The sequence below is a fragment of the Crocuta crocuta genome, unplaced genomic scaffold (assembly GCF_008692635.1).
Source record: "Crocuta crocuta isolate KB4526 unplaced genomic scaffold, BGI_CrCroc_1.0 scaffold205, whole genome shotgun sequence".
NCBI classification, from domain to species: Eukaryota; Metazoa; Chordata; class Mammalia; order Carnivora; family Hyaenidae; genus Crocuta; species Crocuta crocuta.
The window spans coordinates 2532831-2552726 of record NW_027530644.1 but is presented as its reverse complement, the minus strand read 5'-3'; the positions used below and the strand labels follow the sequence as shown (position 1 = coordinate 2552726).

The window sequence follows — 19896 nt, the reverse complement described above, 5'->3', positions numbered from 1 at the left end:
CTATATAAGCCAATGTTAAAAGTTTGAAAAACTAATTTCATAATATGCTTTCAAAGATAATTATCATTTTACTTACGTTAGCAAACAACTGACACAGAGATCTGAACTGATCTCAAACAAAACCTCCTGGGTTTGGACTCTCTCTTCCTATCAACTCCTGTCTTAACTTTCTTTCTTACCCAATCTATATCCAAGGTTCTTCCCTCTTCAACCACCTCTGGCATAAACCTTCATTTAACCATTTGGCAAAATCTAGATTCTAAATAAATCTACCGCCAAACTCTATAGTTCCATTCCCAAAACACTAAGAATCTCTAGGGGGAAAAAATACACAATTACTGACAATTTGGAATATTAAAATTCACAACCTCTAACCTGAACTGGACTTTTACAAGCACCAATAAATCCTTATTCAAGTCCAACACAGTAAGAGCAAATAGGTCTTGAGCACTTATGAGGTACACTTACGGCACTGCCATAAGCATTTTTAATCCATTAACCCATTTAATCCTTTAAAAAAAAAAAAAAAAAACTCTTATGGGGTAAGCACTACTATATCCCTATCTTAAATATGCCTGGGTGGCTCAGTCGGTTAAGTGTCCAACTTCAGCTCAGATCATGAGCTCACGGTTTGTGAGTTAGAGCCCCAAATAATCAGGCTCTGTGCTGATAGCTCAGAGCCTGCAGCCTGCTTCAGATTCTCCGTCTCCCTCTCTCTCTGACTCTCCCGTGCTCACACTCTCTTTCTCAAAAATACATTAACATTAATAAAAAAAATTTTTAAGATAAGGAAACTGAGGCCTGGGGATGGTCTATAATTTTTCCAAAGTCACAAAACTTATTAAGCAATAAAACAGGGGTTTGACACATAATCATCTCTTTCTTCACTCTTAGAAAAACTGTTTCAGTCTTCACTAGTTGACCCAAGCTCCCTACCACACCATCTTCTCTTTCAACAGATAACATCACTTACTTTACGAAAACAAAGGCCACCAGGCCAATTTCTTCAGCTCCAAGCTTGTGCATCCACTGTATTACTTTCCTTTCCATCTCTATGGACAAAGAATCTCCCCCACCTCCTGCATAAGCTCATCCCTAAACCTAAGTCATGCAATCCATTTGCTCTTGGCTCCTAAGGATCATGATTTATCAAATGCTCTCTCAAAGTATCTTCAAACTCCCCATCTCTTCTTTCTCTTCTAGATGTCTTCACTCAGCTTATAAGCATGTGCAAGAATCTCCTCTTCTGTGTTTTCTCTTTTCCCTATAAATTCTTCTATTTCAGACCTATTTCTCCTCTGTCTTTTCAGCTAAAAGCAGCTTTTCATCTTAAAAGATACATATTCAATACCCACCTCTGTCCTCCAAACACCATCCTCATTTTAGCTTCTCCTTCTATCTACAAGGCCCCATTCAATTGATAAATCCAATGCATTCTGTACAACTCATCTGACATGAGCCTAAGCTTCTGAAATTAAGTGGTTAAGAGTATCACCATGGAGACAAAATGTCCAGTTCTAATCTTGGCTCCACCATTTACCATCTCATAAGCGTGGGCCAGTTACTCGGCCTATCAATAACTCCGTTCCTTTATCTATAAAATAGGGATGATAATTGTTCTTGCTTCATAAGACTGTCAACTGTATTACATAGTTAATAAATGTAACATGCTTAGGATAAACTGGGATATGCTACGCATGATTCGAATGCTTGCTGTTATTATTCCTATGATATCAGTATTTACAGCATGATCATCATTATGGAAACTCCAAACTTCCTTGGCTACCAGGCCACTATGATCCCTGTTGATCTCCTACCTCTCAAGCAGCTCCTTCTCAATCTCTTCCCCAGACTCCCCCAATTCTACTTCACCTTAAATACTAGTATTCCTCACATCCTGTCCTCCATCATCTTCTCACTCAAATATTCCCTCCTCCTGATGACTCCAACCCTCCTCTTAAATCCACACTCCCAACTCCAGAAGTCTCCTAAGTCCAAGCTGTATGCATATCTAATTATCTACTACACATCTCCATGAGCCCTCAAATTCATGTCTAGAACTCAAGATCTTCCTTCTAAGACTTGCTTCTCCTCCATGTCACCTTTCAAAATACCATCACCATCCATAGTTGTCCTAATCAGAAACCTGAGGTGTCATTCAATAACTCTCTTGTCCCTTCTCCCTGTAATCAGTCACTATAATCTTTGGATTCTACCTTCATAATATCCTTATACCAGTCCTCTTCTCCAATTCAAATCACTCTCATCCTTTTCTCCAATTCAAATCACTCTCATTATGTCCAAGCTACTTAGTTTTCCTCTTACCAGATATAGCCCTCTCAATCTCCTATCTTCTCAAAATAAAAACCTGACCACATCTATCAAGATTCAGTTCCATGGGGACCCTGAGTGGCTCAGCAGGTTAAGCATCCCTGCTCACACTGTCTGTCTGTCTCTCTCTCTCTCAAAAATAAATAAAACATTAAAAAAAAATTCAGTTCCAGCACTACCTGAAACTTTAACACCTTCCCAAACCTTCCCAATCTGGGCTGAGTAATCACATGTGCTCTTGGAGTTCCTGGAACACACATGTAATAACAGCACCCCTCATCCTGTGGCGCACAGGGTCTATTTGGCAATGTCTGGAGATATCTACCAGATAGAAGCCAGAGATACTACTGAGCATCCTACAATGCACAAGACAGTCCCTGCACCAAGGCCCCAAATGTCAGTCATCCCGAGGTTGAGAAACCCTGTTGTATTTTAATCATCTGACTATATATGTCAATCATTCCTAGTGGACTACAGATATACCTTCAGTCCATGCTATTTTAGTGTTTTTAAAAGTCCTGTGCCTAATACAAGATCTTTTCCAAAACCAAGTCTCAGTATATAAATACACACAAACTGAAGAACATTTTTTTCCCACTTTTACTTACTCTGAAAGAAAACTTGAGTCTTCTTATCTCAGCCTCCAACTTACTCTGGTATTGCTCGGTTCCTTTCACATGGCTCACACCAAGATTTTCGACTGTTTTTAGCACTAGAAAATTTTAAAAACATCAGAAAGAAAAAATGTATGAATGCAAGATGATTATTTTTAGAAGACAGCAAGCACACAAGCAGGTAAGAGGGACAAAGAGGGAAAGGAAGGGAGAAAGGGAGTGAGAGGGAGGGAGGGAGAGGGCAAGGGAGAGAGAGAGACAGAATCTTAAACAGACTCTACACTCAGCATGCAGCCCAACACAGGGCTCAATCCCAGGACCCTGGGATCATGACCTGAGGTGAAATCAAGAGTCAGATGCTCAACCGACTGAGCTACCCAGGCACCCCAAGATAGTTTTTAAAAACTAAATCCCATGACAAAGTCTATGAACAATTCCATAATTACTTGTTTTTAAAAGATAACAAGTTATAGGGGTACCTGGGTGGCTCAGTAAGTTAAACGTTCAACTCCTGATTCCAGCTCAGGTCATGATCTCACAGTTCAGGAGCTCAAGCCCCACATAGGGGCTCTGCACTGAGAAAGAGGAGCCTGCTTGGGATTTTCTCTCTCCTCTCTCTGTTCCTCCCCTGCTTGTGTTCTCTGTATCTCAAAATAAACTTAAAAAAATAAATTAACTAAAAGATAACAAGTTTTAATAGTTTTATTTTCTGCAAGCACATTATAAAAATTATATAAATTTAAACGAAGATAATCTCCATCAATGTGCAGAAAATATCCATGTCCCATAACGTAATTTAATACCTGGGATTCTCAGAAAGTGAGGGATGGGGAATAATCACTGTTGTACTGAGCCGCCATTGTCCAAGAATGCAAGTGTGTTGGTATGAAAAGAAAAGATTAAGTACCCTTGTTTGCATCCCTTATGCAGGTCTGTAGGTTTGCTTCATTTACTCAGCACAGACTCATCAGAAAAAATAGCCCTTCCTTTTCAAATGAACTGTCCTGATTAGATGCACACATTGTTGAAAGGCTCCAAAGCACCTTGTCAATTCTTCTTCAGCTGAATTCTACTTCCATCAATATGAAAAACATTTTTGTAGTTCAAGGATGAAAAACTACTAAAATGAATCCTGAACATAAATCCATGTCGTACAGGTACCTCCTTATTACAGTGTGTCAAACTAATCATCTTCCCTTCATTCCTGCTCCTCTTCCTATCATCCCTATCTCCACTAGCACACTTTCTTTTCTTTTTTTTCTTTTTTTCAATTTTTACTTATTTTTGAGACAAAATGTGAACAGGAGAGGGGCGGAGAGAGAGGGAGGCAGAATCGGAAGCAGGCTCCAGGCTGGCAGCACAGAGTCCAATGTGGGGCTCGAACTCGGGAACGAGATCATGACCTGAGCCAAAGTCCGATGCTTAACCGACTGAGCCACCAGGTGCCTCTCCACTAAAACGGTTTCTAACCAGACCATCCAGAGTGGACTTTCAGCCCCCCCCCCCCCAGCCCCCTCACTCCTCACATCCAAATAATTCCTAAATCCTGTCAAGAGTGCCTCCTCGGTATCCCTTAAATCTCACCCTTCCTACCTCTGCCACTGCCTTAGTTCAGGCACTTACTATCTCACCAGTTAAGTGCCAAATCCAAGGGACATTTTTCAAGCATCCTCTTAATCTCTATGAAGCATCTGACATTGCTAAGGTTCTTAAAACTCTTTTCTCCCTTGTCTTCACTCTGTCAGTCAAAAGGCACTGAGTGTACCCTCTCTGTTATCAGCAGCTGTCACTCTGCTCCTGTAAAAATGATGAACAGTATTTCACCTTACCTTCTGGTTTTCCCACAGGGATTTCCTGGAACATAAACTCAGAAGACACTGCTTTTATTTGTTTCAGTTCCTGCCTAGCTTACTTCTTTCTTCCACTAACACACAGAGAATATGCAGGCCATATCCTTCTTACACCCCAATGTTACACTGTTAGCTTGGCAAAGAAAAAAAAATGCCCTTGGTTATCCACTCTTCTCCATTTCCTCTGAACTTGTCACTGTTCCCTCAAACATAACATTCTTTCTTATGCCTCCCAGCCTTGGTACAGTCCATTATCTTGGACTGAAAAAAAAAACCTTTCACTACTTCTCTTTTGAGAAATTTCTACTCATCCTTCAAAGTCCAGATCACACTTCAACCTCTCTAAGAAGTCTTACTTACTCAAATTAAGTCACCCTTACTTCTGTCTTAAGATCATTACTATTTACCTCTAATAAGGCACTTAAAATACTAAATTATGATTATTATTTTGGATGCCTTTATGTATGTACTAGAATACAGCTTCAACGAATATGAGAATTATATTATTCACCTGGAAATCCCCACCCTAGAATATAGTAGCACTCAATAAATATACAGTGAACAGTAAACAGCAAACCCTCAATAAATATTTCAAGAATGAACTGAAGGAAATTACCCTCCTTCATTTCCACAAGTTATAAGCGAAGTTCTCGATATATAAACTCTAATTCAAATATCACTCACATTTAACTCTATCGATAGCCAAGCTTTCAAACTCAATCAAAGAGATGTTTTCGGAAGGTGGCTCCAAGTAAAACTGAAGGCTATGAGGGTAGGAGGCATTCCTTTGGTCACCTCCCAACCTCAGTCTTTTCCGATTTCCTCCAGAAAACTGCATCTCATTATCTTGGAAGGAAACATAAAAGGGTTAAAATGATGGCAAATGGAGCTGAGAACAACAAACAAGTGCAAAAACCAACTCTACATACACAGAAAACAACTGAAGGGCATGCATAAAATGTTAACAGTGGTTATCCCGGGGAAATGGGTCTTTCTATATTTTCCAGATATTCTACAACACACCGGCAACAATTCTGTAATAAGCGGAGGGTGCAAGGTGAAACGCAACGCAGGTGGTGGTCATAACTTCCAGGAACATCAAATTCAGGCAATGTTGCCAGTTCACTATAGGTCTGTGTGCCACCGTCCTTAGATCTCTACAGTCCCAAGAGTTAAGATGAGATGTTATGCCCGTTGCAATCGTAAATTCGGAGGAAAGCGCGGTAGATTCTGGCTTTCCAGAGAGGAGACTTAATGGACCGGGTCCAGCTACTCACTTCCTATATTATGACCCCGGGAAATAGAACAAGTCCTTCTAATCCAGTCCTTCCAAACCCCTTTTAGGAAACATCGGCAAGCTCCTTGTAAAAATTACCCTCTTCAATCCTACCTGAGCCCTCCTCGGGCAAAGCTTTTCTCCCCTCAGCTCGCTGGCAACTGCGTCCGTGCCTCAACCAACCAATACCCAATACTCCCAGTCCAGCAGGTCATCCTTCTGTTCCCACAGCTCGCAGTGCTCTACCTTCTTTCTCGACCTGCAAGTCTTAACACCAAGATAACTGTCCGTGGTAAAAGCGCAGGAGACCCTCTTACCTGCAGACACACCAAACGCGATATGCAGAAACGCCGGCAAGCACTTTTCTCAGATGGCGGGAGAGTTCGTATAGGGCCGGAAACGGAAGTGACTGGACCACAAAGCCCGCCCTCCGGACCTCCCGCCCACCCAGCGCGCGCCCTGCGCATGCTTACTGAGGCGCTCCTGAATTACTGAGGGTTTTTAAGCCGCTTTGGAAGCTTAAGTTTTTTAAATACGACTGTTTGGGTCTCCAGATTAAAAGCTGCCCGCCTGTATATGCAGTCTGTAGCTTTGGACGATTGAAACTTGGGAATTGGAAGGGTAGCGGCAGAAATTTCCACCCTCCCAAGAGTGTGACGCTTTAATCCACAGGGCTGGGCTAATCACCCTGGAACGGGCGGAGGAAGGGAGGAATGGGCGTTTACGGAACTGCTTTCGCAGCCGAATCACTCTTAGAGGCTCTATTTTCTTCTTGTTTGATCTTTCAGCGACCCCGTGAGGTATTACCCCCATTTTACAGATGAGAAAATAGAAGCTAAAAGATGAACGTTAGTTTGCCTCTGTACAGTACATGTTTTTTTTTCTATGGGACGTCAATTCGGGTAAAGACAGGTTCTGTCTTCAGTTCTTCCCCGTCCACGCCTCGCGCCCCGAAAAATAACTGGAATTAGAATGAGTGAATGCACACACGCAAAAACAGCTGCGAGCCTACATAAATTAGAAGAGATTCTCAGAAGAATTAGGTGTGGAACAGAAGCGGTGGGTGAGTCAGAGGCGCATCAGCTCTCCAACTGAGGTCTGTAGGGTTTTCAGGAGCTGGAAATAAGCCTCACCTGTGGCCTGTAGGAGGCGTGTCTCACTAAAGTAGCTGAGGAAAGTCGAGTAAGTAATCATTGCAGGTGAAAAGCGCTTTGCAATGAAATGTTCAAGTTTTTAGAAATGCAAAACATATTGAAACAATATCAGACTTCAAAGTACATACAAAATGTGGCTAGCACTGATTTTGTATCAGGATGTATTCTAAGTGATTTGATATCAATTCATTTTATTCTCATAACCGTATGAGATAGGTTATATTATTAACCCATTTTACAGGTAAGGAAACCGTAGAACCGGGAAAGAAGTTACTTCAAAGATGACAACAGTGCCTCCCATGAATGCTTTCGTCTCTAGCATACAACATAATTAACATCACCTGGTACAAAGAAGCTATCTGAAAACATGACTACTGCCTGAAAAGATCTGGAGCACAGACGGTGAGAACATTTACATGAATATTTATCTAATCTCTGGATAGAGAAGGAATGTAAATAAATTACAAAGAAATCTAAAGATTTGACTATAAAAATGTAAAATTGTGCATCTAAAAAAATCAAAACTAGAGGAAAGGTTGCTTGTGTAAATTAATTAGAAAAAATCCTGACACAAATTGAAAAACGGAAAAAAAAAACCCAGCAACAAATAACTCATAGCCAATAAAATGTGAAAAAGTATTTATTGCTGACAGCAAAGAAATTTTCCCTGCCAAATTGGCAAAGATTTTACAGTGGAAATGCCCAGTGCTGAGCAAAGTCCAATACAATGAGCTCACATAGGAATTGATTATGGTGCTAAAACTCTGTAGTACAATATAGTAATATTATGAGCCCTAAAAGAATTCATACAGTGTGACCAAATAATTTCAATTATATGAATCTGTGCAGAAATGGACACAAAATTTGTGGTCAAGTAACTTCATTACACCATTCTAAGAGTGAAAGCCCAGAAAAAAGAACAAATAAATGATGATATAATTGTATCATGGGACATTAAACAACCATTCAAAATATATGTTTTCGAAGACTATTGACTTGCAAAAATGCTCAATATAGTATTAACAGCAGAATACATAAATTGAGCCCAATTTTGTAAAAAACAAAACTGACAAGTCATTTTTAAATTACTTTTCCTAGTAAATAAAACTGTAGAAATTTTGGAAAATGTCAGAAAGAAAACCCACATCTGATGTTGCTATCTACTTATACCATCACTCAGGGACAGGCACTGTTAACATTTTGTTTCAAGCAATAAAACTTCATGGTTGGTAAGAATGAACAGAAGATAGTCTTACCATACCAGTACATTTTTCTGCAATGCTTCTGACTTCCAGAAGGAGGCTGCCATCTGCAACTCCTTTTCCCTCCAAAGATACACCAATCCCCAACCTCCCCTCTTACAATTTGGGCATATGATAGCCATTGCAATTAGAATTTTAGGTGCAAGACAGCCACTCTGAGGTATACTTAGTTTTTATTTAAATTTTCTTAGTTTTATCTTCAGTCCAGTCTAAAAATTTTAGTCTACTGCAAGAATAATGCTTTACATTAGTAGCAACTAAGCCACTGGCAGTGAAGTAGACTACAGGGCATTTTAAGTTATTTTTATTTTTTTATTTTTTTTTAATTTTTATTTATTTCTAGGAGAGAGAGAGACAGCATGAGCAGGGGAGGGTCAGAGAGAGAGGGAGACAGAGACTCTGAAATAGGCTCCAGGCTCTGAGCTGGCAGTCAGCACAGAACCCGACGCGGGGCTCAAACCCACGAACTGCGAGATCATGACCTAAGCGAAAGTCAGACGCCCAACCGACTAAGCCACCCAGGCGCCCCCTAAGTTATTTTTAAAGTTCTGTTTTAATTATTCAAGAATATCTTGGGAGCACCTTGGTGGCTCAGTCGGTTAAGCATCCAACTCTTGATCTCACCTCAGGTCTTGATCTCAGGTTGATAAGTTCAAACCCCGTGTTGAGCTCCATGTTGGGCATGAGACCTACTTTAAAAAAAAAAAAAAAAAATCTGAAGGTTTCCACAGCACGGCCTTGAGGAGCCTGAAATTAAGTCCTCCATTAAGAGCAACCTCGGGCTGCACGTAGCCCCAGTTCCAGGAAAAGCTTCAGCTAAAGCCACCCTCGGACCACCCTCGGATCAGCCAATCAAAAGAAATGTGTAACATTCCTGTGGTCTGAGTCAGGACTGCAGATAGTTACTTTGTACATACTAGCCAATCACTCACCCACCACTTGCCAAACCCCAGTGGGCCCTTTGAACTCACCTCATAATTGGTCATTTTCAAAGAATTGTGGAAGGCTATGATTGGGTCCCGCCAAAAGTAACGGACACCTCACAGATACTGAATGGTCAAAACTATTACCATGGGTGCTGTACAATTGTAATTGGAGCTTATGTGATGATGCAATACTTACAATGTGTGCACCGTAACACACACCCTCCCCTCCCCCCGTCCCTTACCCCAAAAAACCCTGCTCACCATTGTTCGGGGCTTCACCTTGCTGCCACTGTGCAGGTTGACAGGTGAGCCCCTGCTCGAGCTTGTAATAAAAACCTTATGTACTTGCATCGGTGTCGGCTCCTTGATGTTCTCTGGGGACTCGCGATTCGGGCACAACAGGCCTCAAGATTTGATGACTTTATTGCCTACCGTTGCCCTCCAGCTTATGTTCTGAACTACCAGCTCTTCCCAAAAGGCCTTCCAATTATGCTCTATATGAAATTAAGCAAAAATTTAAGTTCATAATTTCCATAAGAACAAAAATGGAATATGCAGCTTTTGAACAGCAAAGAGGCAGGGGGAAAATCACAATGACCACAACAAACGAAGAAACCAAATGCAAAATTTTTAAATGTTACAGACAGCAAATGCTGGCTCTGGTGCAGAGACACTGGAGCACTCCTACAGTGCTGGTGAGAACGTAAAGTGACACAGCAACTCTGGGGGACAATCTGGCAGTTTTTTACAAAACTAAGCATGCATTTACCGTTATGACCCAACAACAGAAATCTTGGGACATTATCCCAGAGAAGTGAAAACTTAGGTTCAAATGTCTGTACCCAGATGTGGACTGTAGCTATATTTGTAATAGCCAGAAACGGGGAACAAACTAAATGTCCTTCACTGAGTATTCGGTTACACTGCGGCACATCCACATCTCCTTACTCATAACAAGCGACGAAAAGTTCTTTACTTTCAACTCTTCCACGGGTCGTGTTCAGTTTGACATACTCCAAGCACTGAACCTCTGGAGTTGCAGTTACAGCAACATTCAGGCTTTGGCTGGAAGGTTTCATCCTTAGAGGAGCATTCCCTGGTCCCTTTGTCTAATGGCACTCTTGTGTGTGGTCCCCACTCGAGGCCAAGCATTAGCACGCCATCCTGTTTATTCTCTCCACTTTCTAAAGGGATTTGATTTTTTTTTTTTAATTTTTAATGTTTCTTTTTGAGAGAGCTAGAGATAGAGAGAGAGAGAGAACATGAGCGGGGGGGCAGAGAGAGGGAGACACAGAATCCAAAGCAGGCTCCAGGCTCAGAGCTGCCAGCACACAGCCTGATCTGAAGGGGGGGGGCCGTCAAACCCATGAACCATGAGATCATGACCTGAGCTGTAGTTGGATGCTTAACCCACAGAGCCACCCAGGTGCCTCTCTAAAGTTATTTTAGTTATTCATAGGTTTATGTACTCTTTCTGTCCCCTCTGGAGAATCTAAGCTCCCTGAGTGCAGGGCTACAGCATCCCCAGAGCCTGCAACAGAGACTGGTGCCCAGTAAGGGAACCCTACCTACTTGCCTAAGAGCCTCCCTTGAGGGGAGATTGCAGATGCCTTGGGTTTCTTCCCCTAGTCTGCAGTTAGGCCTAATCTGAAATCAGATCCTGGGTTTGCGCTAAGCCCCTCCCCCTATTGAGTATTTTTCAGGCTGCAAGGCAGGAGTATGTAACCCTGCCATCTGTCTGGAAAAGGAAGGTTAGGTGGTGGCTTGCTCTGTGCTTGCCCAGAAGGGCAGAGTGAACTTGCCTTTCCAGCCCAGAGGCCTTTTGGGTTCCAATGGTGATTTTCTGAATGGGCCATCTTTAACTGCACAAGCCAGAGCTTCTCCACAGACAAGACTGCTGCTCACTTAGCATCTCCAGCCTCTGGTCTCAGAGGCCACCCAGAACTGTCTGCCCCGCAGCCTGCAAATTCATCATCTGCCTCCAAGGCTCCCTCCCACCCTTCCTCCATCTCTTCTTCCTCCCTTCTTCCTCTCCTTCCTCTTTTTCTTCCTTCTTCCTTTCCATCCTTCCTTCCTTTCTTCCTTTCTCTCTTCTTTTCCTCTTCTCCCTTCTCCTCCCAACCTTCCTTCCCTCCCTGCCTGCCCCCTTCCCTGTCTAAGAACATGACAAAGGCTCTCTACATTCCCTGCTCTCTCTACCTCTCATCCCTGATGATTGGCTTCACCCACTCCATCCCTTTCTCTTGCATCTGGCCTGTCTGTAAAATCTGAACTCTCAAGGTGACCTACTTTGGCTTTGCAGCTGTTGGCCATGGCGCTGTGGCTGGAAGATTGAGAAATGTAGGTGTCCAGCCGACAGGAACAGTGGCACCCAGATGTTACCGGGTGGGACTGCTTGCAGGAGCGGAATTTCCAAGAGCTCCTTAGGCAGCATCCATGGACCTGGAGTTCTTCACCTGGAGCACTTTAGGCATCTCTTGGCAACAAATGGAACAGAAGCTAGGATTTCTATAGCCAGGGTGCTATGTCAGACCCAACACTTACCGAGTGTTAACATGCCATGTGAAGCGATGGGATCCAAGTACGAATAATCATGATTACTTCAGCAAAGCACTTTGCACACACCATCCCATTGAAATGCTCCCCAGAGCCCTGTGAGATTGGAATTATTTTTGCCCATGTTTCAGATCAGGAAATGGAGGTATGTAGAGGTTAAGTTCTCAAATGACAATTCTGGGGTGAGATTTATAATCTCCATTTTATTCATGATAACCTGGAGGCTCCGGGTCAAGATCACACAGCCAGTAACTAGGAAATCCAGGGCTTAGCAGCAGTCCCCAGGGCAGACTCTGCCAGGCTGCTGTGCACAAAGAAACAAATAGCGTCTGCAAAATTTTTAAATCCAGTTGCTAGGAGAAACATTTACTCATCCAGTGAGGGTTTCCTGCACAGCAGGTAGGGATTAGACTGAGCTGTGGTTTGGCAGACAGCAAATTTGACCTCACGGTGCTTTCTCTCTAGCCACATCCTTTTGCCATGTGACTACCCTTCCCCATCAGGAGGTGGAGTCTAAGGCCCTGCCTCTTACATCTAGCAGAGATATGCCCTCTTAATGCCTGCCACCTCAGCTGGCAGTCAGCCACCCCCAGAAACAGCAATGTGGCTAACCAGCAGCTGACCATGGGTGTGTGATGGGAACACAGGTGAGAACAGAAGAACTACCTGGGCAAACCCAGCCCCAAATGCCAACCACGTGATCGTGAGCACAGGCAGAGTCTCTCAAAGTGTATATTCTCTAGCCCAGCAGCATCAGCATCACCCAGGCACCTGTTGGAGGTGCAGATTTTCAGACCCACCTTAGAACTACTGGATCAAATACCCTGGGAATAGAGCCGAGTGGCCTTTTCAAGAAAAAAAAAGGCCATCCTGGTGACTGTGGAGCAAGCTAAAATTGAAGACACACTAAACTAAGTATGGAGTGTTATTTGAAGCCACTAAGCTTTGGGGCAGTTTGTGAGCCACCAGAGCTAACTAATACAGATGTAGAAGATGAATTCGTTCATGCTCTTGAGATGCTTAAATTTCATCAGGGGAGAAAACACATTCTTTTTTTTTAATGTTGATTCATTTTTTGGGAGATATAGAGTACGAATTGCGGAGGGGCAGAGAGAGGGAGTCCCAGAATCTGAAGCAGGCTCCAGGCTCTCAGCACCCCGCATAGAGCCTGACATGGGGTTCGAACCCATGAACTGCAAGATCATGACCTGAGCCAACTCAGATGCTCAACCAACTCAGCCACCCGGGTGCCCCAACATATTGTTAAACACAAAAAGTCAGCAATGTATGAGGTGAGATGTCAAAATTATAAACCAATATCAGATTGCATGATCATAATGAGAACTAACCTTTACTTATTTATTTATTTTTAGAGGTTTTCTTTTTTTAAGCAATCTCTACACTCAACATGGGGCACAAATTCACAACTCCAAGATCAAGAGTTGCATTCTCCACTGACTAAGCCAGTCAGGTGCCCGAGAATGAATATTTAAATGAATGCTAACTATATGCCTGGCTATGAAGTGCTTTGCAGTTATTTTACTAAGTCCTTGGAGGAACTCTTTGAGGTTGGTGCTATGTTTATGCCCATTTTATGGATGGAGAAACTGAGGCCTAAAGAAAATAAGAGTTTTGCTTCAGGTCACTTAATCAGCCAGTGGCAGAAAAGAAAGCTAATGTAGGTGTGCAGCAGACTCTTTAAAAAACATTTATTTATTAATTTTGAGAGAGAGAAATTGTGGACATGTAGGGGAGAGACATAGAGAAAGGGAAGCAGAGAATCCCAAGCACTGATAGCACAGAGCCCAACATGTGGCTCAAACCCACAAACCATGAGATCATAACCTGAACCAGTCAGGCAATCAACCAACTGAGCCACCCATACACCCCAATGTGTATCAAGCCCTTAACTCCATGCTCTTAGGTCTGGTAGGTTCCTACCTGTAAGTGCGCCTCAGAAAGCATCCTGTGGACTTCTAGAAGGAGAAGCTTGTCATTTATTTCAGAGGCAATCCCTGTGTTGACTTCAAAGGCCCAGCATGTGAAGATAGAAGGGAAGGATTTCAAACGGGATGAGCTGGGGCAAACAGGAAGAACAGGCAAGCCTTAGGAAGAGGCAGTCCTTTCACTGACAGAAGAGAGCGTTCTGGGGAAGGACTTGGGCAGAATTTTAAATTGAGAGAATTACAAAGATCTGGCATGAATAATCTTGTTTGACACTGGGTGTGGAAAGGTTATTTGAAATATTAAATTATTAAATTCAGCACTAACTGAATGTCTTCTGAATTCTGGATAGTGTGGTCCCTGAATTGGTTTCCTTCCACCACTGGACTATACACGGTTTGAAGGTGTTGGACTTGAAAGGGGAGGGAAAATATTTTGTTCTTGTTTTAGTTTGAGCTCTCATCTAATCTTTTATAGACATTTTTTTCTTTGAAACTTATTGAGAGAGTAAGACCATTCTCTTTCTGCTTTCCTGTCCTTACATATCGACAATCAAAAGAGAATACTTACGTGAGAATCTACTATGTGATCAGCATTCTGATATTCACCACAAGTGAAGATACTGTCCCTGCTCCCAAGGAAGTTAGCAATCTAATTGGACACTAAACGGTTTGGCACAAATTCTAAGGACCACTAACAATGACAAAAGAGGGGCGCCTGGGTGGCTAAGTCCATTAAGCATCCGACTTCATCTCAAGTCATGATCTCATGGTTCGTGAGTTTGAGTCCCTGCATCAGGCTCTGTGCTAACAGCGCAGAGCCTGAAGCCTGCTTCAGATTTTGTGTCTCCCTCTCTCTCTGTTCCTCCCCTGCTTGTACTCTGTCTCTCTGTCTCTCTCCCAATAAACAAAAACTAAAAAAATATTTAAAAAAAAAAAAATGAAAGAAGAGAAATATCCACGCAGGCTGGAGAAACCAGAAAGACCTTACTAGGAGAAGTCAGTATGATGTGGAAGGAAATTTCAGTATGATATTCAGTATGTTAGGGCCATCCTTAGTATCAATCAGAAGACACTCTGCTCCAATTTAGAAAAACAAGAGACAACCCTTTGCCTAAAACTTTCTTGGCACATTTCAGTCTGAAGTAGCAAATGTGTTTTACCTGCTGGATCTTTTGGATCACTTCCAATTTCATAAAATATTTTGAGTCTCTACCAGCCTCAGAGGAAAGAGTGCTGGAATCAATTGGTGATGTCTGCCACAGATGTGGAAGGAGCCAGGGTGAACCTCCTACATGTACGACTTCTCTCTCACACACTTTTCTCTGTGAATTATAGTAAAATATCTGTTTTCATAGAAAAAAATAAATTAAAAATACCTGTTTTCATAAACCTAATGAGCTTAAATCTTTAACTAACTGGACTCCATGCCTTGCTTTTGACCTTTAGGACAAAGGCACATAAGAAAAATCTAACATATCAAATATTTGAAGAGAATTCTCCTATATATTTCTGTCATCTAGTTAAGTTTTAAATCTTTTTTTTAAAAATGTTTATTCATTCCTGAGAGAGAGAGAGAGAGAGTGGGGGGAGGGGGGGAGAGGCAAGGAGACAGAGGGAGATGCAGAATTCGAATCGGGCTCCAGGCTCTAAGCGGTCAGCACAGAGCCCAACACTGGGTTCAAACTTACGAACCATGTGATCATCACCTGAGCTGAAGTCGGACACTTAGCCAACTGAGCCACCCAGGCACCCCATCTAGGCAAGTTTTAAACTGATATCCTGTACTCAGAGTATTATAAACTGATTCCATTATATTCTGAAGGGTGAACATGAAGTACAAAAAAGTCTTGTATTGGGGCGCCTGGGTGGCTTAGTCAGTTAAGCATCCGACTTTCGCTTAGGTCATGATCTCGCGGTTCGTGGGTTGGAGCCCCACGTCAGGCTCTGTGCTGACTGCCAGCTCAGAGCTTGGAGCCTGTTTCAGTCTGTGACTCCCTCTCTCTCTGACCCTCCCCTGCTCACGCTGTCTCTCTCTCTCTCTCCTGGAAATAAATAAAACATTAAAAAAAATTTTTTTTAATTAAAAATAAAAAAATAAAATAAAAATCTTGTATTATTAAGGATAAGTGTACGTTTGTATAAACACCAACCTGTGTGCTGTTGAAAACATGTATTCTTAGATGAATGTCTATTTGCATTAAGAAACACACCTTTAAGGATGTAGTACCTGGCCACGGTGGTATTAGGTAATTCTGAAAGTGTTTGATTCTAACTAATGTTAGGTAGCAACTCTGTCTGTTGAAGATCGAAATCAGGAATAGAAATGGGTCACAAGGAGATGATTTTTTTCTTGATTGGACACCACCGTTAACAAGAGGAATGGGATGGAGATTAGTAGGCCTTCCATAGTGCACAACTCTGGGAGAAGTCATTTGTAACACAATTATTTGTAACACACAATGTGCCTTCCTGGCTTTCCATCTAAGCCAAGTTCAAGTTCAATTGCCAATTTCGGTTTAGTTCAACAAGTATTTATTTAGCATATTCCAAGTATCTTGATAAATCTTTTCCAGAAAAAAAAAGAACCAATAGATATATATACATATGTATGTATACGTATAGACATGTATATACATATATATGGGTTATATATAGAATTCATTGATTGATTAAAAAGAACTGACTCCATTGATTTTGTGGCTGCGCAGGGGAGAGACCCAAGAAAGCCATTGATATAGTTGCAGGCCAAGTCTGAAGTCCTGAGAATCAGCAGTGCCTAGGGTACTAAGTCCTGGTCCAAGGGCAGGAGAAGATCAGTGTCTTGGGTCTAGGAATCAGGCAAAGATAGCAAATTCTCTCTTCCTCCCCCTTTTTGATCTATCCAGGCCTTCAGCAGATTGGGTGATGCCCACCCATCTTGGAGAGGGTGGTCTGCTTCAGACAGATGCTAATCTCATCCAGAAACACCCTCACAGACACCTCCAGAAATAATGTTTTGACAAATTATTGGAGCACCCCTGTGATTTGGTCAAGTTGATAAATAATACTAACCATCACATCATTGTATTTGGCTCTGAAAATACAGAGGTAGATAAGGAAGGATCTCTCATCTTGCAGGGGGCGGGGAGGGAGCTTCCAGCAGAATGGGGAGGAGGGCTGATAATTATAAAAAGTTTTTTTAACATTTTTATTTATTACTGAGAAACAGAGCATGAGCATGGGAGGAGCAGAGGGAGGGGGAGACAGAATCTGAAGGAGGCTCCAGGCTCTGAGCTATCAGCATAAACCCCAACACTGGGGTCGAACTCACAAACCTTGTGATAACAACCTAAGCCAAAGTTGGAAGCTTAACTGACTGAGCCACCCAGGTGCCCCAGAGGGCTGACAATTATAATACAGTGCAATGCACATTAGTACAGAGAGAAGTGCCTGAGAATCTGGGGGTACAAGCAAAGAGTACCCAGCCTGGACAAGGATAAGGGAGCAGCAAGGAGCAGGATTTCCTGGAGGAGTTGAGTCTTAAAGGATGGGTAGGAGCTTATGTGGAGAACAGGATGTTGGAAAACTGCTCCAGGTAGAAAGTTCAGTGTGGTGGAAGGCATGGGTGAGCAAACAATCATGGGTGGTCCTGGAAACAATAAGCCATTTAGTATTGGTCCCAAAAGGAAGTGTTGGATGTGTGTGGCTAGCAATCAGAGAAGACTCTGATGCTGTACTAAGGATTTGAGACTTTATACCAAGGGTGCCAGGGAGTCCATGAAAAGTTTCAAACCTGGAACACGTTTTGGTTTTAGCTAAGTCACTCTGGTAAACAGAGGGAATGAAGTGCAAGCAGAGATGTGAAACAAAAGACCTCTTTCCTCCCTTGGGCAAAGAGATGGAGAAGAATGGAAGAAGGTCAGGGCAGAGTCCCTGGGGCTTTGATCTCAGTCAGCACTGAATGCTACAACTTGGAGCCAGGAGGAGGCTTAGGTACCTTTGAGAGTCTTTAGGATTCTTGTTAACAAGAAAACCCCCAGGACTAAAATGGAGCCACTTAGGCTAAGTCACCAAACCTGGGCTTAATACCTAACCTAACTGCAATTCCAACCTCCCTGGGAAATGTCAGCAAGTTTATGGTCAGTACCAATGAGGTGATCTGTTACATGGACCCTGTCTATCTGACCCCCAGAGGAATACAAGGTAATCCACCCATATAGATTCTCTGCATTCCCCTCCCCGTCCAAGGAAAGGTGCCCTTGAATAGAATAATCCTTTCTTCTCTCTCTCTCTCTTATAATAACTTCCTTGCCCTTACCTCCCTATAAAAATCCTTTCATTCTTGTACAGCTCCTTGGAGTTCCTCTCTACTTGCTATATGGGATGCTGCTNTTGGATGTGTGTGGCTAGCAATCAGAGAAGACTCTGATGCTGTACTAAGGATTTGAGACTTTATACCAAGGGTGCCAGGGAGTCCATGAAAAGTTTCAAACCTGGAACACGTTTTGGTTTTAGCTAAGTCACTCTGGTAAACAGAGGGAATGAAGTGCAAGCAGAGATGTGAAACAAAAGACCTCTTTCCTCCCTTGGGCAAAGAGATGGAGAAGAATGGAAGAAGGTCAGGGCAGAGTCCCTGGGGCTTTGATCTCAGTCAGCACTGAATGCTACAACTTGGAGCCAGGAGGAGGCTTAGGTACCTTTGAGAGTCTTTAGGATTCTTGTTAACAAGAAAACCCCCAGGACTAAAATGGAGCCACTTAGGCTAAGTCACCAAACCTGGGCTTAATACCTAACCTAACTGCAATTCCAACCTCCCTGGGAAATGTCAGCAAGTTTATGGTCAGTACCAATGAGGTGATCTGTTACATGGACCCTGTCTATCTGACCCCCAGAGGAATACAAGGTAATCCACCCATATAGATTCTCTGCATTCCCCTCCCCGTCCAAGGAAAGGTGCCCTTGAATAGAATAATCCTTTCTTCTCTCTCTCTCTCTTATAATAACTTCCTTGCCCTTACCTCCCTATAAAAATCCTTTCATTCTTGTACAGCTCCTTGGAGTTCCTCTCTACTTGCTATATGGGATGCTGCTCGATTTGTGAATTGCTTAATAAAGCCAATTAGATCTTCAAATTTACTCAGCTGAATTTTGTTCCTTAACATTCTATTAAGGGATTGAGAAGAGTTGTTTTTACTCAACTACTCAGGAGTAGATACAGAGTTAGATTTTGCAGAGATTTCTTATTTAGAATTTGGTGAGAATGTATCCTAGAGAAACCTATCCTTGTGAATTCAACATTCATGTTCTATGATGATGTTCATAAGTGCCTTGTTAAAGAGAGCCCCAAAGTGAGGGGCGCCGGGGGGGCTCAGTCAGTTGAGGGTCTGACTTCTCACATCATGATCTCACAGTTCATGTGTTTGAGTCCTGCATTGAGTTCTGTGCTGACAGCTCAGAACCTGGAAACTGCTTGGAATTCTGTCTCTCTCTCTCTCTCTCTGTCTCTCTCTCTGCCCCTTCCCCACTTGTGGTCTCTCTCAAAAACAAATAAACTTTAAAAATATTTTTTAAAAGCCCCAAAGTGGATACAGCCTAAATGTTCTCCATCAGTAGCCTGGATAAATACATTGCATGTTCACGTAATAATATAGTATATACTAGGTTACATGAAATTATTACAAGAATATAGTACAATACATGAATATAGCAGTGAAAATAAACAAAAGAGAGCTAATGAAAATAAAGATGAATCTAAATAACATGATATTGAGCAAAAGAAGCAAGATACAAACAATATGTACATACATATGATTCCATTTAGATAAGGCTAAAAATTAGGCAAAATGAAACTATACTGTCGAAGGATGTACCTATACATTGTAAAGCTACAAAGGAAGCAAGAAATGCTTACCTCAAAATCCTGGGGAGTCCTGGCTTGGAAACTGGCCTCAGTACACCGAGGGCATGAAGAGCTGAAGAAAAAGGCAGACCACTCCAGATGG

At 42.3% G+C, this 19896-nt stretch overlaps 1 protein-coding gene across 2 annotated transcripts in view; it reads right to left on the bottom strand.

The window, feature by feature from the left end:
* Positions 1-6473, bottom strand: part of PRIM2 (DNA primase subunit 2) — a 329721-nt gene extending 323248 nt beyond the window's left edge. The window contains exons 1-3 of one of the 2 annotated variants that reach the window (XM_077769099.1): positions 6389-6473; positions 5480-5641; positions 2940-3043 (exon numbers count right to left, since the gene is read on the bottom strand). In XM_077769099.1, coding sequence (XP_077625225.1) covers positions 2940-3043; positions 5480-5633 — 258 coding nt within the window. In that variant the 5' untranslated portion in view covers positions 5634-5641; positions 6389-6473. Of the gene's footprint in view, positions 1-2939; positions 3044-5479; positions 5642-6185; positions 6336-6388 lie in introns of those variants that run through there. The other variant, XM_077769100.1, reaches the window with a different exon arrangement.
* Positions 6474-19896: the final 13423 nt, after the last annotated feature.